General features: G+C 43.3%; 1 protein-coding gene across 2 annotated transcripts in view; it reads right to left on the bottom strand.

Annotated features, from left to right (window-relative positions):
• DDR2 (discoidin domain receptor tyrosine kinase 2) overlaps nt 1-22,409 on the bottom strand; it is a 95,480-nt gene that overhangs the window by 49,896 nt on the left and 23,175 nt on the right. For both annotated transcript variants that reach the window (XM_053469180.1, XM_053469178.1), the window contains 2 exons: nt 21,897-22,011; nt 585-687 (listed from right to left, as the gene is read on the bottom strand). In XM_053469180.1, the coding sequence (XP_053325155.1) occupies nt 585-687; nt 21,897-21,978 (185 nt within the window). In that variant the 5' untranslated portion in view covers nt 21,979-22,011. The remainder of the gene's footprint in view (nt 1-584; nt 688-21,896; nt 22,012-22,409) is intronic.

Here is a 22,409-nt window from a genome sequence, read left to right as displayed (position 1 = left end):
CACGAAGACGAAGAGCCCCTGGTGCCCAAGTCTAATAACGACCATTATAAGTAGGCAACATAGGTGTCACATGAAATCCATTCATTTGCAGTCTTTCTCTATCTTTCCCAGTATAAGTATTATGTTTAAGTGTACACATTAGACTTCTGTTAAAGATGATTGCTTTATGTTAAAGATCTTCACTTCTCATTTGCATTTGTGCAAAAAAGAGGGCTTTAAGCTGTTTACATAGAATTTATGGTATGTGTTTAGAAGGGTCGAAATGACATTCTGTAGATTGGTTTAATTTTTCTAATGTTTCAATGGAACATATCACTGCTTTGAGGAGTTTAGTAAAGAAAGTTAAGGCAAAGGTGTCTAGCACTCAACTGTCTATAAAGTTCTAGGCCCAGAAATCAGTGAGAGGAAAAGTAAAGGTTTTGTGTTATATACTCTGTTTTATATTAAAAAGGATTAGTGGCACTAAATTGTGGCTTCAGAACGTCCCGTGTACTGATTTTACTCCCAATCCCATCACATTACATCAATATGCGTTAGAAAATCGAATCTGTAATACTTTACATGTTCTTTCTCATTACCCTTACCTTCCATATTTGGCAGCTGTAGATTCTGACCACTGGCTAGATGCTGTAATATCTTCATCTGGGATCTGCCCACTAGACATACCCAAAGGGTAGCGACACACAGCTGAGAAAAAAAGAGGCCGAAATCATGTAACTAAAAATCATATAACTAATATGTTAACGCCTATATTTATAAAAACAGCTTTTATGAGTACAAACTTAGTCCTAACTTGGAAAATGGTCTTGCGCCTAGAACTACTTCTACACCACAATAAGCAGTATACTGTTTTAAATCTAAATACCATAGCATTACAAATACATTCTGGCTTTTGCAAACAGTTACATAAGAAAACAAAATTTATTTTCTATAACTCGTCACTGTTACAACCCCCACACTTCCAGTGGCGTCGGCTGGGGGGGCCAGAGGGGGCCACGGCCCCCATATTGAAACTCTTTTTTTTTTCCCAGCCCGGAGGAAGCACTAGACGTGGAGGAGAGAGGGGCGCCAAGAGGTCGCTCAAGTTTTCAGCAACCGCTCGGCCCCCCTCACTCTCCTCCACGAGGCTTCTGTCTTCAGTGTCTTCATCGTGGTGCCGGCATTTCTTGCTGAGTGCCGGAATATGACGTCATATTCCGGCCCTCAGCAGTGAAGCAGCGCGCACCTCGACAAAGACACTGAAGACAGAAGCCTCGCGCTCCCACCACAGGACGTCTGAAGGTAAGGGGGGGTAGATCGTAAGAAGGAGGGGGAGAGGGGGGTAGAAATAAAGTCAAAGTCAGAATGAGTGAGAGAATAAACAAAATAATGTGTGTATGAATTGTGTAGATGAGTTAGAGAATAAATGAATTAATGTGTGGAAGAGTTGTGTGAATGAGTGAAAGATTTAATGAATTTGTGAGAATGCATTAAAAAATATGTATAACTAAGTTGTGTGAAAGAGAGAAAATTAATGATTGTGTGAACAAGTGAGTGACTGCAGAAGCATCTGTGTGTATTATAGATGTAATAATAATTGATTTTTGGAAAGTCAAAGATGGCACAGGTAGTGTGTTTATGGGAGAAAGATGGCACAGGGTGGACTGTTTGGGGACAAATATGTCATATGCTGGGCTGTTTGGGGACAAAGATTGCAAATCCTATGTGTGTTATCTGCGTGCTGATAAGGTTCTATGTGGGCATTGTGGATGCCAGGGCTGGCTGTGGGGTGTGCAACCTGTGATCTATACCTGAAATTTAGGGAGTTTTATCTATACCTTTTAAAGTTTTTTTTTTTTTGTGAATTCCAAATTATCTACACGTGCAAAGCTGGGTTTTTGTGTTATTCTGTTCATCTATATCTGCTATGCAATGTTTCCATACATTATTCATTAATACCTTGTCACATATGGTGGAGAATGCGGGCATCCACGTAAGTCTGTGGGTAGAAGTCAGTTACAGCTCAACATGGAGGATATTATCAAGGCTTTGATCCAATCCACCACTGTGCAACAGGAGGCTAACAGGAGAGCTACAGAAAACAGTGCAGTTCTGCTGCAATTGGTACTGACCCAGGCAGTAGTGATGTCCGGATCATGAACGAATCGTTCATTTGATCCGGTTCTTTTTAGTGATCCGGATGAATCGGTTCACTAGACTGAACGATTCATTTGTAGCGGTTCAGTCTGTGAATCATGCAGCTGTAACCTGATCCTAGAGCTGTGAGTCATCTGCAGAGCACTCAGACACAGACTCTGGGGTCAGGTTACAGCTCATTAATTCACCCAGGAACGATGACTCATAGAGTCAGAGACTCGTTCAAAGAGTCGAATGATCCGAAGAGTCGAATGAACTGCAGAGTCGAATGAACCGTAGAGTCGAATGAACCGAAGAGTCGAATGAACCGAAGAGTCGAATGAACCGAAGAGTCGAATGAACCGAAGAGTCGAATGATTCGAATCTTACAGGGATCCGGATCTTACAAGGATCCGAATCTTACAGAGATTCGAATCATTCAGAGAATATTACTGATGCCATACTTTTATAAATAAATAGATTAATAATGTTCACACTGCCCCCAGGATTTAGATTCCCCTCAGTTTGCCCCCATTTACCTATAACTGCACCTACAGTTAACTTTATTAAATTAATTAAATTAACCCTCAGTCATCAGCATAAAATTAACCCTTGTACCCCATCAACCATAACTGCCCCTGAAATTAATCGTAAAGATCCCATTAACCATAACGGCCCCTGAAATTAACCCTAAAGACCCCATTAACCATAACGGCCCCTGAAATTAACCCTAAATACTCCATTAACCATAACTGCCCCTAAATTAATTGCATATACTCCAGATTAATTACCTAATAAATTGGTATGGTTGATGGGGTCTTTAGTGTTAATTTAGGGGCAGTTATGCTTAATGGGGTGTTTAGGGATAATTTAGGGGCAGTTATGCTTAATGGGGTCTTTAGTGTTAATTTAGGGGCAGTTATGCTTAATGAGGTGTTTAGGGTTAATATGGGGGTAGTTATGCTTAATGGGGTCTTTAGTGTTAATTTAGGGGCAGTTATGCTTAATGAGGTGTTTAGGGTTAATTTGGGGCAGTTATGCTTAACGGGGTGTTTAGGGTTAATTTAGGGGCAGTTATGCTTAATGGGATGTTTAGGGTTAATTTGGGGGCAGTTATGGTTAATGGGGTGTTAAGGGTTAATTTTAGGGGCAGTCATGGTTGATGGGGTGTTAAGGGTTAATTTTAGGGGCAGTCATGGTTGATGGGGTGTTTAAGGTTAATTTAATGGTGAGGGTTAATTTAATAAAGTTAGCTTAAGGTGCAGTTGCAGGTAAAGGGGAATGTAAATCCTGAGGGCAGTGATTATTGATGTATTTATTTATAACAGTATGGTGATTTTCTCTGAATGATTAGAATGCCAATGAAGGCAGAGAGTCGTTCAAAGATCCGGATCACTGTAAGATTCGGATCCCTGTAAGATCCGAATCTTTGAACGACTCTCTGCCTTCATTGACATCACTGGAGGCAGGGGGGAGGATTCATAATGAAAGGGGCGGGGCCAATCGTTAGTGTGCCTGCACGGAGTTACTGGAAAACAGTAACTCCGTGCAGGCACACTGAGTGATCCGAAGATCCGGATCATGAATCGGATCATTTCAGTGAACGAATCGAAATGATCCGATTCACTTTAATGATCCGAACTTCCCATCACTACCAGGCAGAGAATGCTAAACTCCTGGCCAAAGCACAAATAGAAAGCACTGAATCCTTAGTGCAACAGATTGCAGCGGCACAAGTTGAGGCATTTAAAGTAACCCGTGAAGAGCAGCAAAATGCTACCCGTGTGCTACAGCAGGAGATCCAAGCTATTTCTGAAAAGCTGGACTTGGACCCTGAGGCGAGATCCCCAGGGCCAAAGATGATTCGGGCAAGCCACTACCTCCAAAAGATGACTGCATCTGATGATGTTGAGGCCTACCTTCTGGCATTTGAACACACAGCAGAGAGAGAGAAATGGCCGGCTACCGAGTGGGCAAGCGTACTGGCACCGTTCCTGAGCGGAGAGCCGCAGAAGGCGTACTGTGACCTAGAGCCTGCAGAAGCAAGCGACTATAGAAAATTGAAAGCTGAGATCCTGGCACGTCTAGGGGTAACCTCTGCGGTACGTGCCCAAAGATTCCACTCATGGGCATTTTCCCAGGACAAAGCTGCAAGATCCCAAATGTTTGACCTCATACATCTGGCCCGGAAATGGTTACAACCTGAAGTCAATTCAGCTAGCCACATTGTGGAAATCCTAGTGATGGATCGATTTTTGCGTGGTTTACCAGCGGCCCTGCGTCGGTGGGTCAGCCAGAGTGATCCACGCACAGCAGACCAGCTAATTGCCTTGGTGGAAAGATATGTGGCTGCAGGAGAACTGTTAAGCCTTGCTTCACCAGATAAACCCCGCAATTCTAAGCTTAAGGATTCTGCAAGACTTGGTAAGACTGTTCTGGGTTTAAGGGGGGCTGAAGAACTGCAGCTATATTCTCAGGACACCAGGGACAATACTTCAGGACTCAAAGGGTTAACCAGACATAATAGGCCTGGGAGAGTAACTAATTGGGGGTCAGACTACCGTATTTGCTCGATTATAAGACGAGGTTTTTTCCAGAGCAAATGCTCTGAAAAATACCCCTCGTCTTATAATCGGGGTCGTCTTCTCAGACCCCCCAAAAAATGTCTGCTGGGGCCATGCTGCTTACCGGTCGCGAGCAGCGTCTCTTCTGTTAGAAGCAGGAGGACGGGAAGCTTGCAGCGTCCTCACAGAGCTCTATCTCCCCCTCCCTCCTCTGGGGGCGGGGCCAGAGAAGTTGCTCTACAGCCGGTCCCCTGCAGAAGTCTTCGAGTGAGAGATCTGCAGTTCAGGTAAGGGGGTGGGGGAGGGTTTTTGGGTAAGTATGTGTGATTAATGTGTGTTTAATGTGTGAAGTATGTGTGATTAATGGAATGAATGAGTATTTAAATGTGTTTGTGTGTGATAGCATGGATGTGTAAGGGGGTGGGGGTTGTAGCATGGCATAGGGAGGCTGTAATCCCACTACTATCATCCCCAGGTTCCAGCATGTACTGGCTGCCTTGGCTTGATAGGAGTGTGATTGCTGTTAGCAGTTTGATATAGATATATATATATATATATATATATATATATATATATATCTATATCAAACTGCTAACAGCAATCACACTCCTATCAAGCCAAGGCAGCCAGTACATGCTGGGTTAAAAGGCATATCATGGGGCTGAGTGGCATATAGGAGGTTAAAATGCATTTCTGGACCTCCAGAAATGCATTTTAACCCCCTATATGCCACTCAGCCCCATGATATGCCTATATACCTCCAGAAATGCATTTTAACCCCCTATATGCCACTCAGCCCCATGATATGCCTTTTAACCCCCTATATGCCAGAGTGGCATATAGGGGTATAAGGCATATCATGGGGCAGAGTGGCAAATAGGGGGGTATAAAGCATTTCTGGGGGCAGAGTGGCATAACTGGGGGGAGGCAGGTTGGCAAATAAAAGGAAATTTAAAAAATATATTTTTCTCAATCATAGCTTTTATTAAACATGAAAAAATAATTTACATGAATTAATATTTACTGGTAAAACTTTTTTCCTATAGGGTCGTCTTATATTCAGGCTTTTTGTTTTTTCCTAAATTAATATTTTGATTTTGGGGGGTCGTCTTATAATCGGGGTCGTCTTATAATCGAGCAAATACGGTATGTTGTGAAGTGCTTTAGGTGCAATGAGGCTGGTCCTATGGCTAAGGAATGCCCCTTGAAGGATGAACCTATGGAGTGCAATATGGGTGAAAATGAGGGAACGCATTCATTTTTGTTTAATTGTGTTGCGTCTATTAACAATGACTATGATAATAACCCTTATTGGTGCTATGTTAATGTGAATGGAAAAATGTCTAAAGCATTACTTGATTCAGGAAGTATGGTCACATTAGTAGCGGAATCTGTAATACCCTATGTGAAGTCTGATCATGTGCAACAAGTTGGAATTATCTGTGTTATCTGGGATAAGAGAGAGTATCCCACAGCAGAAGTAAATATTGGATCCCCGTGTGGTTCTCTAAAATACAGAGTGGGTGTATTACCTAGACTATCCCAGCAGGTAGAGATTTTCCCCATTTTCAAGAATTATGGGCCTCTGCAGAAAAGACAGGCCAAAGCTCATCAGAAATTAACCAAACTGATGAGGATTATGTGTTTCCTTTTGCCAATACCAAATTGGATTTTGACCATCGGGAGAGACACCCGGGCAAATCTTACTACCCTAAACCAGTACTCGTGGGGGATAACCCAGAACAAACTAGTGAGGAGCCGGCTAATACTGCAGAGAATGATGACTTATTGGACATAGGGATCAGTCCTGGTAACTTTAAAAGCGCCCAGTGGGAAGATCCCACTTTAATTGCAGCCCGAAACAATATAAAGATTGTAAATGGGGTTGCTGCTCAGCCAGGAGAAGCACTGTCATTCCCTTATTTTGAAACGTTAAATGACTTAATCTACCGTGTAAAAAAGAAAGCTGCGGATACTATTAAGCAGTTGTTGGTTCCACAGGCTTTCCGTAATATAGTATTGCAGTTGGCTCACAGCCACATACTAGGAGGACACTTTGGAGTTGATAAAACCAGAGAGAGAGTCCTTAAACGTTTTTACTGGCCTGGAGTGCTTGCTGCTATAACAAACTATTGCTCTTCATGCCCTGAATGCCAGCACAGGGCCCCGTTCAAGGCTTTCCATCAGTGGCGTCGCTACAGGGGGGCAAGGGGGGGCAATTGCCCCCCCTTGGTTAATCCTTGCCCCCCCTGTTGCCCCCCTGCCGAATTTGGAATAAAGTCGCAATGCGACTTTAAATCCCGTCTTTTTTTTAATTTATTTTTTTTAGTACGGAGGAGAGAGACGGTGCGGCCCGCGTAAGATCGGCAGCCAAGGCAACCGATCTTACGCGGGCCGCACCTCGAGCCCTGCTACTTACCTGTGGGAGGGTCTTCTGTACTGTATACAGGAAGCGGAAGCCAGCAGAGAATGCAGAGGGAGGCCGCGCCCCCTGCTGAAGTCTGTGAGCGGCGTGGAGGAGCTGCAGTGCAAGTAAGGGGGTGGGGAGAATGTTTGAATGAGTGGGGAGGGTGTTTGAATGAGTATGAGTGTAAGTGCTGGAACCTAGGCATGATGGGACTGTTATTGCTGTTAGCAATCACACTCCCATCATGCCAAGTCAGCCAGTACATGCTGAAACCTGGTTAGCTGCCCCTTGTGTATTGATGCTGCCAGCAGTATGGGGTCTGTACCAGCATGTAGTGGCTGACTTTGCATGATAGGAGTGTGATTGCTAACAGCAATCACAGTCCCATCATGCCTAGGTTCCAGGATTTACTGGATGGATGTGTAAGTGCTGGAACCTAGGCATGATGGGACTTTGATTGCTGTTAGCAGTCACACTCCTATCATGCCAAGTCAGCCAGTACATGCTGAAACCTAGCTAGCTGCCCCCCTTGTGTATTGATGCTGCCAGCAGTGTGGGGTCTGCACATCACTTACAGCTACCTTGTACCAGCATGTAGTGGCTGACTTGGCATGATAGGAGTGTGATTGCTAACAGCAATCACAGCAAGCACAGTCCCATCATGCCTAGGTTCCAGCATTTACTGGTTGGATGTGTAAGTGCTGGAACCTAGGTATGATGGGACTTTGATTGCTGTTAGCAGTCACACTCCTATCATGCCAAGTCAGCCAGTACAAGCTGAAACCTAGCTAGCTGCCCCCTTGTGTATTGATGCTGCCAGCAGTATGGGGTCTGTACCAGCATGTAGTGGCTGACTTTGCATGATAGAGTGTGATTGCTAACAGCAATCACAGTCCCATCATGCCTAGGTTCCAGCATTTACTGGATGGATGTGTAAGTGCTGGAACCTAGGCATGATGGGACTTTGATTGCTGTTAGCAATCACACTCCTATCATGCCAAGTCAGCCAGTACAAGCTGAAACCTAGCTAGCTGCCCCCCTTGTGTATTGATGATGCCAGCAGTATGGGGTCTACACATCACTTACAGCCACCCTGTACCATCATGTACTGGCTGACCTGGCATGATAGGAGTGTGATTACTAACAGCAATCACAGCAAGCACAGTCCCATCATGCCTAGGTACCAGCATTTACTGGTTGCCTGGGTATGATAGGAGTGTGATTGCTGTGTGGGCAGTGTGGACGCAACCTGTGATCTATGCCTGTAATTCTGGGGGTTTTAAATATACCTTTTAATGCTGTGTTTTTATATGAATTCCAATTGATCTATACCTGCAAAGCTGGGTTTCTGTGTTATTATGTAGAGCCATATCTATATATTTCCATACATTATTTATGTATGCCTGCAAATACAGTGTTTGTATGTCTTATTCAGCTGATTAATACCTGCAATGCTGTTTCCATGTATTTATTTGATCTATACCTGCGATGCTACGTTTCATATATTATTATTGTATACCTGCAAATACAGGATTTGTATGTCTGATTCTGTTTATTTGATATATACCTTCAGTGCTGAGATCACAAGTGAATATCAGTTGATCTATACATGTAAAGCTTGGTTTGTGTGTTAATGTGTTGATCTATATCTGCTATCGGCAACTGGGGCTAATATTAATATATATGGGCAGCAGGGGCATCAATACACAAGGGGCAAAAACACTAAGGGGGGTATAAACGACAATGCAGTGTGAAAAATCCATCCTGATGTAGATGTCTGTGACATAGATTGTGTCCTGCTGTTTGTGTGTTTTTGGTTATCAGTGTAGCAGAGCCTGTCCTCCGGTGTGTGTGTGTATCGGTGTTGGTGTGGCAGAGCCTGTCCTGGTGTATGTGTTCAGTTGTCAGTGTGGCAGAGCCTGACCTAGGGTGTGTGTTTAGGTGCCGGTGTGACAGAGCCTGTCCTGGTGTGTGTGTGTTTGGTTGTCGGTGTGGCAGAGCCTGTCCTGATGTGTGTGTCTGGGTGTCGGTGTGACAGAGCCTGTGTTGGTGTGTGTGTTTGGTCATCTGTTTATATCCTTACAATAGGACATATTTAATTTATACTTATCCAGAGATAAAATGCCCTCCTGAAGTTGTAGTGACTTCAGGGGACAAAACGTTCAAGGCCCTGAAATCATTTAGTGGAAAAGTTATTTATTGTTATAATATTTATTTCAATGATTAGTCGCACTCAATTGTGGCTTCAGGCTTCCCATGTTGAATGACCAAGTATTATTTTAGCCCAATAACAAAAGTATAATTCCATAGCACATTACGTTTGGAAATTATGAATGCCCCCCCAGTTTGACTGTGGTATCTTGTGTGCCCCCCCTATATATTGTTTCTAGAGTCGCCACTGCTTTCCGTAGTCCACTAGTTCCCCTACCTATCATAGATGTACCCTTTGAAAGGATCGCTATGGACTTAGTAGGGCCACTGATAAAATCCGCTAGAGGGCATCAGTATATACTAGTCGTTCTGGACTATGCAACACGATACCCTGAAGCCATACCCTTACGTAATTCCTCTGCAAAGTCAATAGCAAAGGAGCTAATGCTGATGTTTAGCAGAGTGGGTATCCCCAAGGAAATCCTGACAGACCCGGGGACCCCTTTTATGTCCAGGGTCACCAAAGAGCTATGCAGACTCCTGCAGGTTAAACACCTTAAGACCTCAGTATATCACCCACAGACTGATGGTTTAGTAGAAAGATTTAATAAAACCTTTAAGAGTATGTTACGTAAAGTAATTGACACTGACGGGAAAACCTGGGACTGTTTATTGCCATATCTAATGTTCTCCATTAGGGAGGTTCCGCAGGCCTCCACAGGCTTCTCTCCTTTTGAATTGTTGTATGGGAGGCATCCCCGTGGAATGCTGGATATAGCTAAAGAGACCTGGGAGCAGGCAGAAGGTTAAAGGGATTGAGCCTGATTCAGAGAAGAAAAGCCATTGTTATTCCAGCTGGGAGAGCTGAGGAACTGAGGAGTGGTTTCTCTCTGAAAAGCCATTTTGATGGTAACTTGTGACTTGTTGGAAGGTGAATGTTTGGAGCTGTTTTGTACTAAGCAAGTGCTCCAGCAAAGACTGTTATCCTGTGCTGCTGTTTATTCCTGTAAAATAAACATTGAAACTGAGCTGGATGTGTCCTGGGCTTCATTTACCCTAGAAGACTGTGGTAACAACCAAGATCCTTGACAAAAATCCCAAGGAAAAGGGAGGCCTGTCACAACCTGCAAATACAGGGCTTGTTTGTCTTATTCATTTGATGGATATCTGCAAAGCTGTTTTCATGTATTGTTTATTTGATCTATACCCTCAGTGCTGAGTTGATCTATGACTGCAATGCTGGGTTTGTGTGTTCTGTTGACCTATACTTGCTATGCTATGTTTCCATACATTATTTGTGTATACCTGCAAATACAAAGTTTTTATGTCTTATTCAGTTGATCTATACATGCACATGCTGTTGCCATGTGTTTATTTGATCTATACCTGGACTGCAGGGATTAAGTAAATGAGAGGTATGGCTTAGTGAATGAGGGACAAGGAGACTCTGGGGAGTACAGGGGTTGGTTCAGGAGGAGGGAAGACTTCAGTCAGTGTGGGAAATATTATTTTTTTGGGCAATAGCGGAGAGAGTGATTGCATGCTAGGGCGCGTGGAGCAGGGCCCAAAGAAATGCCTTCTTGGGGTCCAATTTTTTTCAATATGAAATATATTGGCAACAGGGTCTAATATATATGTATATATACTGGCAGCAGAGGCCAATATTAATATATATCGGCAGCAGAGTCTAATATTAAAGAATGAAAACCAACTGCCAGTTCAGCTGTTAATTTAAAATCATATTTCAATAACGGTGTTTACTTCAAAGAGATAAGTACAGATTATGTTGTTAAAAATGCATGTCTAACACATATCTCCCAATTACCTTTAGAACTAAATTTAAATTCATGGTACTGACATATAAGGCCATCCATAATACTGTTCCTCCATACATTTCTGACCTCATTAGCAAATACTCTCCTACTCGATCCCTACGTTCTTCCTATGAGCTAAGGCTCTCCTCCTCACTTATCACCTCTTCCTTTTCCCGTCTACAAGATTTCACTCAAGCTGCCCCATATCTCTGGAATCTACTCCCAAGGAACCTTCAGCATTCACCCTCCCTCCCGACATTCAAGAAACATCTAAAAACCCACTTCTTCAGAGAAGCATACCATCTTAGCTGCCAAAACTTCCTTGTCATCGAAACAACCACCACACTACCTCTCACCCTTTCTCTATGGCTTATGTTTGTCACCCCATTTCCCTCTAGATTGTAAGCTTGCGAGCAGGGCTCTCTCCACCAAATGTATCGGTTTGTCTTAGTCTGTCAATTCTTGTCTTGTCATATACCTTGAATTTATGTATTGTATTAAGCGCTGCGTAAACTGTTGGGGCTATATAAATAAAAGATAATAATAATATCTAACACAGACACACATATATATATATATATATATAGTGTATATGTAGCGTTTTATAATTACCCCCCCACTTTGGTAGTTGCCCCCCCATGTGCCCCCCAAATATGAAAGCTGGAGACGCCACTGCACACTACCTCTCACCTTTCTCTGTTCCTTATGTTTGTCCTTACCCTATTCCTTCCAGATTGTAAGCTAGAGAGCAGAGCCTTCTCTACCTAATGTATTGGTTTGTCTGTAAATTCTTGTCATACCCTTTGAATATATGTATTGTAAGAAGCGCCACATATGCGCTATATAAATAAAAGATTATAATAATAATAAAATTATTATTTGACCAGCTCACCCTGTCAAATGCTTTTTGGCATCTGTTGACAAGGCTATTAACTTGACATACCCTCCACATGCCTGGTGTATGGCATTGATAATCTTAGTGGTATTGTCACTGGCATCATGGCCAGTAATGAACCCTACTAGGTCTGGGTGAAAAGAGGAAGGAAAAAACGTATTGAACCTCTCCGGCAGGACGTTTTTGAAGATCTTGAGGTCAAGACTCAATAGGGAGATGGGCATGTAACTGGCACATTCGTTGGATGGTTTTGCCTCCTTCAGCGTGACCACAATCCAGAATCAAATTAGATATTTCAGACTCTGTTTCCTCTTTTTCCTAATTGTCATTAGGTGCCCACATATCACGCACTTGTGTGTCTCCCATACCACTGCACCCCCAGAGTCTTCTGTAAAGTAGTTATGTATCTCCTCCCAGCCCCCTCACGTATTTCCTTATTCTGAAGGAGAGTGTTGTCACATAGAGCTCCATGCCCTAGGCTCCTGTGGAGGCCTGGGCCCAACCTTCTCTCTACAGACTATGGGCCCTGGCCATAGAAGGGGTTCTGTTTTTGGGGAGGTGAGTACTTTGGGACTACTTCTTCCCCCTGGTAGTGACTGGGAGATGGCAAAGCCAGCCCATCTCCCCATCGGTAGCAGGAGCACCAGGGAGGGGATGCATGCGAGTGAGGACCCGGGAGATGGCTCAGCCAGCCCATCTCCCCAGTGGCAGACGGATCACCAGGGAGGGGAGGCAAGCAGAGTCACTCCTCAGCGGCTGAGTGGGTGCCTGGGAGATGGCACAGCCAGCCTATCTCCCCAATGGCAGCATGAGCATCAGGGACGGGATGCAGGCGTCGTCGCTCCCCAGTGGCTGAGTGAGTGCAAAGATGAAGGGGAGTTTTGGAGTTGGTCATCTGAATAAATCAGGTCCAGATCAGTTGGAGATCTGGTACCTGGTTAGTCTACCTTTGGGGGTGGAAAAAAGGCCATTGAAGGCTCAGTGCCCTGAGGAGGTGGGTACAGGGGGTCCATTGGGACTACTTCTTCCCCCTGGTACAGAGTGACACGTTTACCCAATTACTAGAGACTCTAAAGACTGTGAAGCTCAGATACAGATTTGGGGCACCTGCATTTTGGGAGAAGGTTTATGTGTGGTGTTTTACTACAGACTACAATAGTGACTCACCACTGGGCTGAGTGCAAATACTGAGCTGTGTGCAAAGAAGGGCCTGATGGAGATGGTGGTTTGCTGTGATTATTGTATGTAAATTACCCCCTTGTACTGTTTAAATACTGTCCCCTGCACCTCCGCTCCTACCCGACACATCCGCCAGGGCTTCTATGATGGAGCACCGGCTTGATTTGACCTTCCGGTGCTCAGTCATAGAAGTCCCGGTGGAAGTCCCGGATAGCAGCCCATCGGGAGGCAGAGTGGCATATATATAAGGCATATCAGGGGGGAGGACTAGGAAGTAGGGCTGCAACAACGAATCGATAAAATCGATAATAATCGATTATGAAAATCATTGTCAACAATTTTTATAATCGATTAGTTTAATCGATTTTTATCGATTTATAAAATTATGTTTTTCAGAGCAAATGCTCTGAAAAACTCCCTTCTATAATCCGATCTCAAATAGAGATCAGATTATAACTCTAGAATCCAGACCCCCCGCAAAGCTGCAGGAGACCTGGATCCTCTCTGCCACCCGGTGAGGGTCTGTGCAAAACGCGCAGACATCCTCCGCTTCTCCCCTCCCCTTACGCTTCTCCCCTCCACTTCCGCCGGGGCTTCTATTACTGAACCCGGCGTCACGTGACCTTTCCGGTGCGGCTTTCATCATGGAAGCCCCAACGGAAGCGGAGGGGAGAAGCGGCTGTCTGCGCGCATCACACAGACCCCTCCTGGCTGCCGGAGAGGATCCAGGTCCCGTGCAGCGGTGCAGGGGATTTGGATTTTAGTGTGTGATGTGCGCAACCTCCGCTACTTCATCTCACTGCCACTTCCACCTGCCCCACCAGGGGTTAATATATCAACAGGAGAAAAAACAGGACAAGTAAGCAGCACTGGGTAAGTATTATCTTTATTTTAATGCTCATTTGCCCTGTGTTTCTTCTTTTGATATATTAACCCTTGGTGGGGCAGGTAGAATTTTTGCGGGATCTATTAATAATGTGCATTCTTTAATTTGTGTTTTTTTATTTTTTTGATGTCTGTAATAATTGATTTATTGTTTATATTGTCCATATATTTATATATATTTATATTGTATTGTGTATTTATTTTTTTGTCTATATTTAATAAATATAAATATAAAAAACCTATTTTAGCGATGTCAGTTTTTCTTATATCAGGGGGGCATAAGACATATCAGGGGGCACAGTGGTATCAGGGGGGACAGTGGCATAAAGGGTCTATAATGCGTATCAGGGGGCACAGTGGCATAAAGGGGCTATAAGGCATATCAGGGGGCACAGTGGCATGAAGGAGCTATAAGGCGTATCAGGGGGCACAGTGGCATACAGGGGCTATAAGGCATATCAGGGGGCACAGTGGCATAAAAGGGCTATAAGGCATATCAGGGGGCACAGTGGCTAAAAAGGGGCTATAAGGCATATCAGGGGGCACAGTGGCATAAAGGGGCTATAAGGTGAATCAGGGGGCACAGTGGCATCTCAGTGGCATATAGGGGTAAAAGGCATATCAGGGGCATGGTGGCATATCAAGGGTAAAATGCACATCAGGGGGCATGGTGGCATATCAAGGGTAAAAGGCATATAGGGGGCTATAAGGCATATCAGGGGGGCACAGTGGCATATCTGGGCACTGTGGCATATATGGGGCTATAAGGCATATCAGGGGGCACAGTGGCATATAGGGGGTATAAGGCATATTAGGGGACAGAGTGGCATATAGGGGGCTATAAGGCATATCAGGAGGGGTATAAGGCATATCAAGGGACAGAGTGGCATATAGGAGGTATAAGGGGGCACAGTGGCATCTCTGACATATAGGAGAGTATAAGGCATATATAGGGGCAGAGTAGCATATAGGGGGTATAAGGCATTTCTGGGACAGAGAGGCAAGCTGGGGGTGAGATGTGCATAACTGGGCAAAAATAGTTTACATGAATATTTACTAGTAAAGCTTTTTTTCGTATTTTTGGGGTTCTTGTTAAAATATAGTTTTAATTATTATGTCAGTAAAATAAGAAGGCAAATCGTGAAATGCCATTGTAAATTATAAATTTTTATTTTAAATAAACAAAAAATTTGCATATTGTTTTTTTTTACCCGATTAATCGAAAAAATAATCGGCCAACTAATCGATTATGAAAATAATCGTTAGTTGCAGCCCTACTAGCAAGCCAATGGGCTAGAGATGCACCGATATATCGGTGGGCGAAATGTATCGGCCGAAAATAGCATTACCGCCAGAGGGAGACCGTGGCCCCTGGGGGGCCGGGCACAGGGAGGCTGTAGGTTATGTGCATGTATTGGCTGCTTGTGCATGATAGGAGTGTCATTGCTATATTAAATATATATGATTACTAACAGCAATCACACTCCTATTATGCCCAGGCATACCCAGATTTCAGCATGTACTGGCTGACTTGCCATGATAGGCAATTGCTGTTAGTAATCATATATATTTAATATAGCAATGGTACTCCTATTATGCACAAGCAGCCACAGCAGCAAAAGCTAACAGAAATTACACTTCTATCATGCCCAGGTTCCAGGATGATTGTGATTGATGTTAGCAGCTATTGTTAACAATCATACTCCTATCATGCCCAGACAGCCAGTATACGCTGGAGTGTTTTGTTCATGAACATGAACCTTTATTGGAAGATCTAAATTTCTTCTGGGAGAGGATCACACTCCTATCAAGCCTAGGTTCCAGCATGTACTGGCTGTTGTACTAACATCAATCGCACTCATATTATGCCCAGGCAGCCAGTACATGCTGGACCCTGGGCATGATAAAAGTGTCATCCTATCCCACAAGACTATCCCCACATTTCATATAGGTACATAGTGTCATTCAATCACAGACTACTATCATGCCCAGGTAGCCATCACATGCTGGAATCACTCAACTGCTGTTATTATTTATGTTATTTATTTTTTTGTCCAACTTTAGTGTGTTACTTATATTTAATAAAAGTGTTTTTTTTTTCCTTTTCTTTGCTAAAGGGGGTCATTTTCGGTTTTGGCCAAGTGCATCGTGAATTTTTGGTTCCGGTCCAGAATTTTCATTTCGGTGCATCCCTAGTTGCATTCAACTGAGAAAGCCCTACCTAACCTACCTAAAAAGCAAAGATAAATTGGAGGCTGAAGCTCTAATTAAACATGCTCATCTGCGTTGTCTACATCTGTGCATAGACAACCTCCGCTGCCGGCACTTCCATGCACCGGCGTGACAACCTTTCGCTGCTCCACCATAGAAGCCCCGGCAGAAGTGCCGGCAGCAGAGGTTGTCTGCGTGCTAGACACCAGGGAGTCTGGGGGTGCATTGGTAAGTCGGGGGGGGGGTGCTTCTAGGAAGCAGAGTGGCATATCAGGGGGGCAGAGTGGCACTTTTTGTGGGCATACAGCATATCTTTGGGGGCAGGTGGGCATTTCTAGGGGACATAAAGCATATCTGGGGGTCAGAGTGGCATATCTGGGGGCATAAAGCATATCAGGGGTTATAAAGCATATTAGGGGCAGAGTGGCATATCTGGGGGCAGAGCAGCATATCAGGGGCAGGGTGGCATATCTGGGGCAGGGTGGCATATCAGGGGTCATAAAGCATATTAGGGGTAGAGTGGTATATCTAGGAGGGGCATAAAGCATATCTGGGGGCATATCTGGGGGCAGAGTTGCATATCTATAAGTAAGGTGCATTATGAATTAAAGGGGGACATTAAAATGGCTATTGGTTTTCTGTTTGTATATAACAAACTGTATAATAGATACCAAAAAATGTTAAAATACATGTATGCCTGTTCATTAGATAAAATACCATACCACTAATGTGTATTTTTTCTTTCAAAATTTTTTTTTCTTTAAAATAGCAACAATAGTGTGTGTAAGGAAAAGTTTTGTCCCTCAAAAACATGATAACAAGAAATGCATGTGATAATTGTCCTGAAGAAGTCAGACACCTGTAGCCCTTCCATACCTGGCTTGGAGAACATGATGCTCTAGAATCAGGAGTATCTTCTGACATTTAAAGCCACTTTTCCTCACACTGTCAGGGTCCACCCTGCCAGCCTGGACTATGCAATATTTTTTTTTTAAATCTTGTCTACCTGCAGCCACAAGTGGCCACCCTTCCCTCTAAAGAGCATCCCTATCCAATCACTTGGGACAGCTGAGCCTCGTTACCTGAGTTTAGCCCTGCCCTTTTATACCTACTCTGCCCTTCAGTCTGGGCCATTGCATTTGTTTGGCTTGGGTCCTCTGGGTCTGCTTGCAGCTGAAGATCTATTTACTTGTTCTAATTTCCTGTGTATGACCTTGGTCTACGTTCTCGATCCAGAGTTGTGTAGCAGACCCCGGCGTGTCCCAGACTTACTTACCTGCCAAGCCGTGTGCCCTGCCTGAAGGCTACCAAGCTTTGTGCCCTGCTTCAGGGCTACCAAGTCGTGTGCCCTGTCTAAGGGCTACCAAGCCGCGTGCCCTGCCACTCTGGTTTCCCCTATCCACGCTACAGTTCCCCCTGTCCATGCTACAGTTCTCCCTGTCCCCACTACAGTTCCCCTTTATTCTATTTCAGTTTTGCTTTTCTGTCTGTTGTGTGCCTGTCTGCATGCATGATGCATTGTGGGGTGCAAACTGAGCCTCTGATATCCCCTGCAATGGGGTTCCTACATGACCTGCTTACCCGAGCCCTGACACACACACACCGAGAAACCTTCTATTGCTGTAAAGGGGAACATAAACAGATGATATCACCAGTGACATCATAGGGGTTCCTCTGTGCTAATAGAAGTCCCTGGGGTCATAAAAGTGAATCTCTATACATCTATTAGAGAGTAATCCAAAAAAAAATTAGATGTAATTAATAATTCCAAAGTAAAAAATATGAAAAAAATCTAAAGAAAATACATATAAAGAAGTATAAAAAAACCCCAAATCGCTACAATACTCCCCAGTTACCTAAAATAAATCAATTAAAAATAGAAATATGCAAAAAAAATATGCTTTGTTGACTACTTTTGAGTCTGGCCAAAACAAGAAAAGCAACAAGCAATGTCTGTGAAAAACACAAAAATATAAAGTTATAATCAAGTTTGAAAAACATTGGAGATAGAATGGCTGTGTGAAAGGGGCCCTGGGCTGTCTTCTTTTCTGTAAAATATAGTTTTATTGGGTGGTTTTGAGTCCCACCATGTTAAATTTTGAAAACAAAAAGAGAGTTTGAAATAAAAGTGATATGTAACATGTAATATTTACCCTAATACGGACAAAATAGATTTATTAATACATTTTGGCATAGGCGTCGCTACTTTTGCCTACCCCCCCCACTGAATTTGGAACCACCCCCCAGCTGCAGTACCAGCTGCCAGCAAAGTGATTTACCACAAAGCCCCTAAAACAGTAGCGTATCTATAGGGGAGGGGGCAAGCGGAGAGGCCACCGCCCCTGGGCCGGTCTTCAGGCCCGCGCCAAGCAGGGCTGGCGCCTGATGAGCAGGGCTGGTTGGTGAGATCACAATCTCCCTCTAAGTGGCCTAACATTAGGAAGCGCAGGGTCTGTCACTTCAGACCTTGGCTTCCATGCTCTCTAAACACTACACGCCGGCAATTTTATAGGTGTGTTTATGGACAGTTGTGTGTAAATGCAGTGTGTGTGGGCAGGTGTGTGTAAGGCCTGTGTAAGTGTATTTGTGTGTGTAAAGGCAGCATCTTTGGGCAGTTGTATGTAAGGGCAGTGGTATGTGTGTTTATGGACAGGTGTGTGTGTAAAGGCAGTGTGTGTGTGTGGGCATCAAATGCTTTTATTTATATCAGATGAGAAAACAGAAGCAAAAAAAATAAATTCAGTAATAATAGCGTATCAAACAAATGATAAGTCTACTTCTATTCAAATATGTGTGGAAATAGCAAAAAAGATTACACCAAAAATCCCTCGTTTCCAACTCTGTCCCTGCAAAGTACTGCCCCGTAGTATGTAGGATGCATATAAAACAGACAATCCAATTCCCTCCAGGAACATCAACTCTGTTTGTGTCGTCAGCAAAAAGACATACCTTTCCATCAAGACCTTCTGAAATATCACTAATAAAAATATTAAAGAGAATGGGTCCAAGTACAGATCCCTGAGGTACTCCACTGTTAACAAGACCTTGCTCTGAATATACGTCATTGACTACAACCCTCTGTTTTATGTCACTCAGCCACTGCCTAATCCATTCAAAAATATTGGGATCTAAAGTCAGAAATTGCAGTTTATTTATAAGTCTTCTATGTGGGACAATGTCAAAGGCCTTACTTAAATCCAGATACGCAATGTCCAATGCACCACCTTGATCAATTACTTTAGTCACCAAATCAAAAAAATCAATAAGATTTGTTTAGCATTATCTTCCTGAGGTAAACCCGTGTTGTTTTTGATTTTATAACCCATGTGACTTCAGATGTTCAAGAATCCTGTGTCCCTGGAAACATGTTCCATCATTGCTCCTACACTTGCACTTGCCCCCTGGCAGCCCCCATTGCTACACTTGTCCCCTGCTTACCTGCTGCCACACTTGCCCCCTGCTCACCTGCAGACCCTTGCCACCCTGGTGACCTGCAGCCCCTTGCCAAACTTGCCTCCTGCTCACCTGCAACCCTTTGCCACACTTGCCCCTTGAAGCCCCACTTGCCCCCTGCTCACCTGCAGCCCCACTTGCTCACCTGCTGCCCCTGCTGCCACAGTTGTACATGGCTGGTGAAGTCCAGTTGGCCCCATTTAATTCTGATGACCTAGATGCGGAGATGCAGCTTCAAAAGGAGTTGCACTCTCTCTTCTCACACAGTGTCTCCCCTGCAACATCAAGAATGGAAGGTGCCGCAAAAGCCAATCTCTCCACAGCGAATGCACGGAGGTACAATGGTGAAAAAATCAAATCTGTAAGTGAATGACTGCATGGATTTGATTTTTCACTGCACGAACGTGTCGACAGACATGTTGACATAGGCCATGTTTTCAATATGTCTCCAAAATGCATTTGTCCGTTTCTTCATACCCCAGTTAACGCTCTGCAGGATATGCATTCAACCAAATGCAGTTCCTTGCACATGATGAACTCACCTCCAGTCAGATCCAGCGCTGGCTCTGCTGAGTGCTGCATGCAGGGGTATGTCTAGACCCCAGTGCACACGTGTAAAGCCTTTCACTTTCCTGCCACTGATTGGATGCTTAAGCTGTCAAGCTGTCAATCAGTGACAGGAATACTCCTATGGATTTCATTGTACATTATTGGCGTTTTATTTTTCATCTTAGATTTAGAAGAATTAATAATAATCCCTTAAGGACCAGGCTATTTTTTATTGTTTGTACCTTTGTTTGGCTGTTTTAACACTTTTGCAAATTGTAAATTGCTTTCTAAGCTTGTTTAATGCCATGACGTGCCAGGCACATCATTGGTCATTAACTGACTGTTTTTACATGACGTGCCGTCATTGGTCATTAAGGGGTTGAAGTCCTCACAAAGGGTAACAGTTACTCACAGAGTACAGTAATACGCATCCTTCTATAGTAGTAGTATATGTCGCAAGCCTCCTTTACCTCAAAGCTAAGCAAGTTTGTCTTCAAACCAGTGGTTAGAGAGTTTGTCTTTAACTTAATAGTAAATTAATTTGCCTTTGAGCTCAGACTGGTATGAGTTGATATCCTTACATTAAGTAAAATTTTATTACATTAAATAAAAATAAAGGGGTGCATTATTAATATGCAAATGACTATTTCAGTGCCTGTAAGAAAAGGTGTACATTAATTTACCTCTACAGACAAGCAAGAATGATATAATAATTTAGGGCAGCTTCTATTGCAGGCATTGTATGTGTACACTACACACCCCTCCCCTTTCTCCTGTAATTTTTGTTTCTCTGCAGCTGCACACTCTCTCATACTGACCCCCCCTCTCCCATCTCTTGTTTCCCCTCCCAGTCTGCAACCGTAGAGAAGTCGTAGGAGACCAGAAAACTGGAGAAGCTGTTGAGGGGGCAGATACAAGGTAGATGGAGAGTGCAGGGAGCACAGAAAGTATTGGATGACACAGAAAGAGGACGGAAGGGTCTAAATCCGATCTGAGCTGCACACTCACTGTCTTCAGTTGATGGGAGTCAGACTTTATATTGAGATTCGACGAGACTGACACATGCGTGTGTTTGACACAGAGAAAGGAAGCTAATTTTTGGGCAACAAATTTTGTTTCTGAATAAAAAAGCCGCCTGAGCCTAAAGAAGAGGAAACAAAATTTGGTGTTTGAAACTGAAAAATTGTCTGTTGAATTCTGTATTCTGTCAGCCCTTCTTCCTGGAGAACCCTGTCAGTCTTGGCCGTTAATACTGATTAATGAAGTGGAGTTGAAACCTATTAGTGAATAAACCTCTCTTGCTGTGGCTTGTTGACTGGTCCCTTGAAAGTGGAAGGCTTACAAAAGCTTGTAGGTATCATATACACTAACACCTTTCCTTGTATCACTATGAAATCCCTCTTTCAGCTTTTCTTATTTTCCTTGGAAATTTAATACAATTACTGAATACAAAATAGATATAGAACAAAAATATTGTCACCAAACATAAACATGTCTACAATATATATTTGATGGTTGATGGGCTATTCCTTTCGAAATCTGACTAGAGATAACTAGGGAATATATCTTTTTCTTGGCATATGAGAATTATTTTTACTGGCTTTTCTTACATGGTCTGTTATTCCAGGGCTGAATCCAAACCAATATTAGCTTAAGAGAGAGAGGACACTCACCTGGATTGACCTGTGATTCCACAGAACTCAGGAGTTGCAGAATTATGGACAAGATGAGATGTACTTGTTTTGTGTCTATCATCTTTGTTTGCTAATGAGTCAAGACTACCAAAATCTGCCAGGAAAAAGAAAATGTATGAAAATATTGTACAGTATGTTTTCAAATAACGTATACAAAAGTATATATTATGTAGTAGTGCATAACATTAGCTGTATTTGCAGTGGTCTTGAATAAGAGATAAATATATAACATAAATAGGTTAAACAAGTAACATATTATAATATGATAAAAACAAAGCTAAACTACTGCCATATTTTATTCAACTAAATAAGCAGTTTTTCACTCACAAGAAGAGAGAACTATTGCAAAAAAAAACCAAAATAAACATGGTAAAGTTAAAGTTTTGTATAGATGAAGGTTATGTAAATATGACTTTAACCCCTTTGTGACAAAGGCTGATTTTACTTTTTGTACCCTTCGTGACAATGGCCGTTTTAACATTTCTGCGCTGC

The sequence above is a fragment of the Spea bombifrons genome, chromosome 6 (assembly GCF_027358695.1).
Source record: "Spea bombifrons isolate aSpeBom1 chromosome 6, aSpeBom1.2.pri, whole genome shotgun sequence".
NCBI lineage: Eukaryota > Metazoa > Chordata > Amphibia > Anura > Pelobatidae > Spea > Spea bombifrons.
The sequence above is the reverse complement of the archived record's forward strand: the minus strand, read 5'-3'. Positions and strand labels throughout refer to the sequence as shown.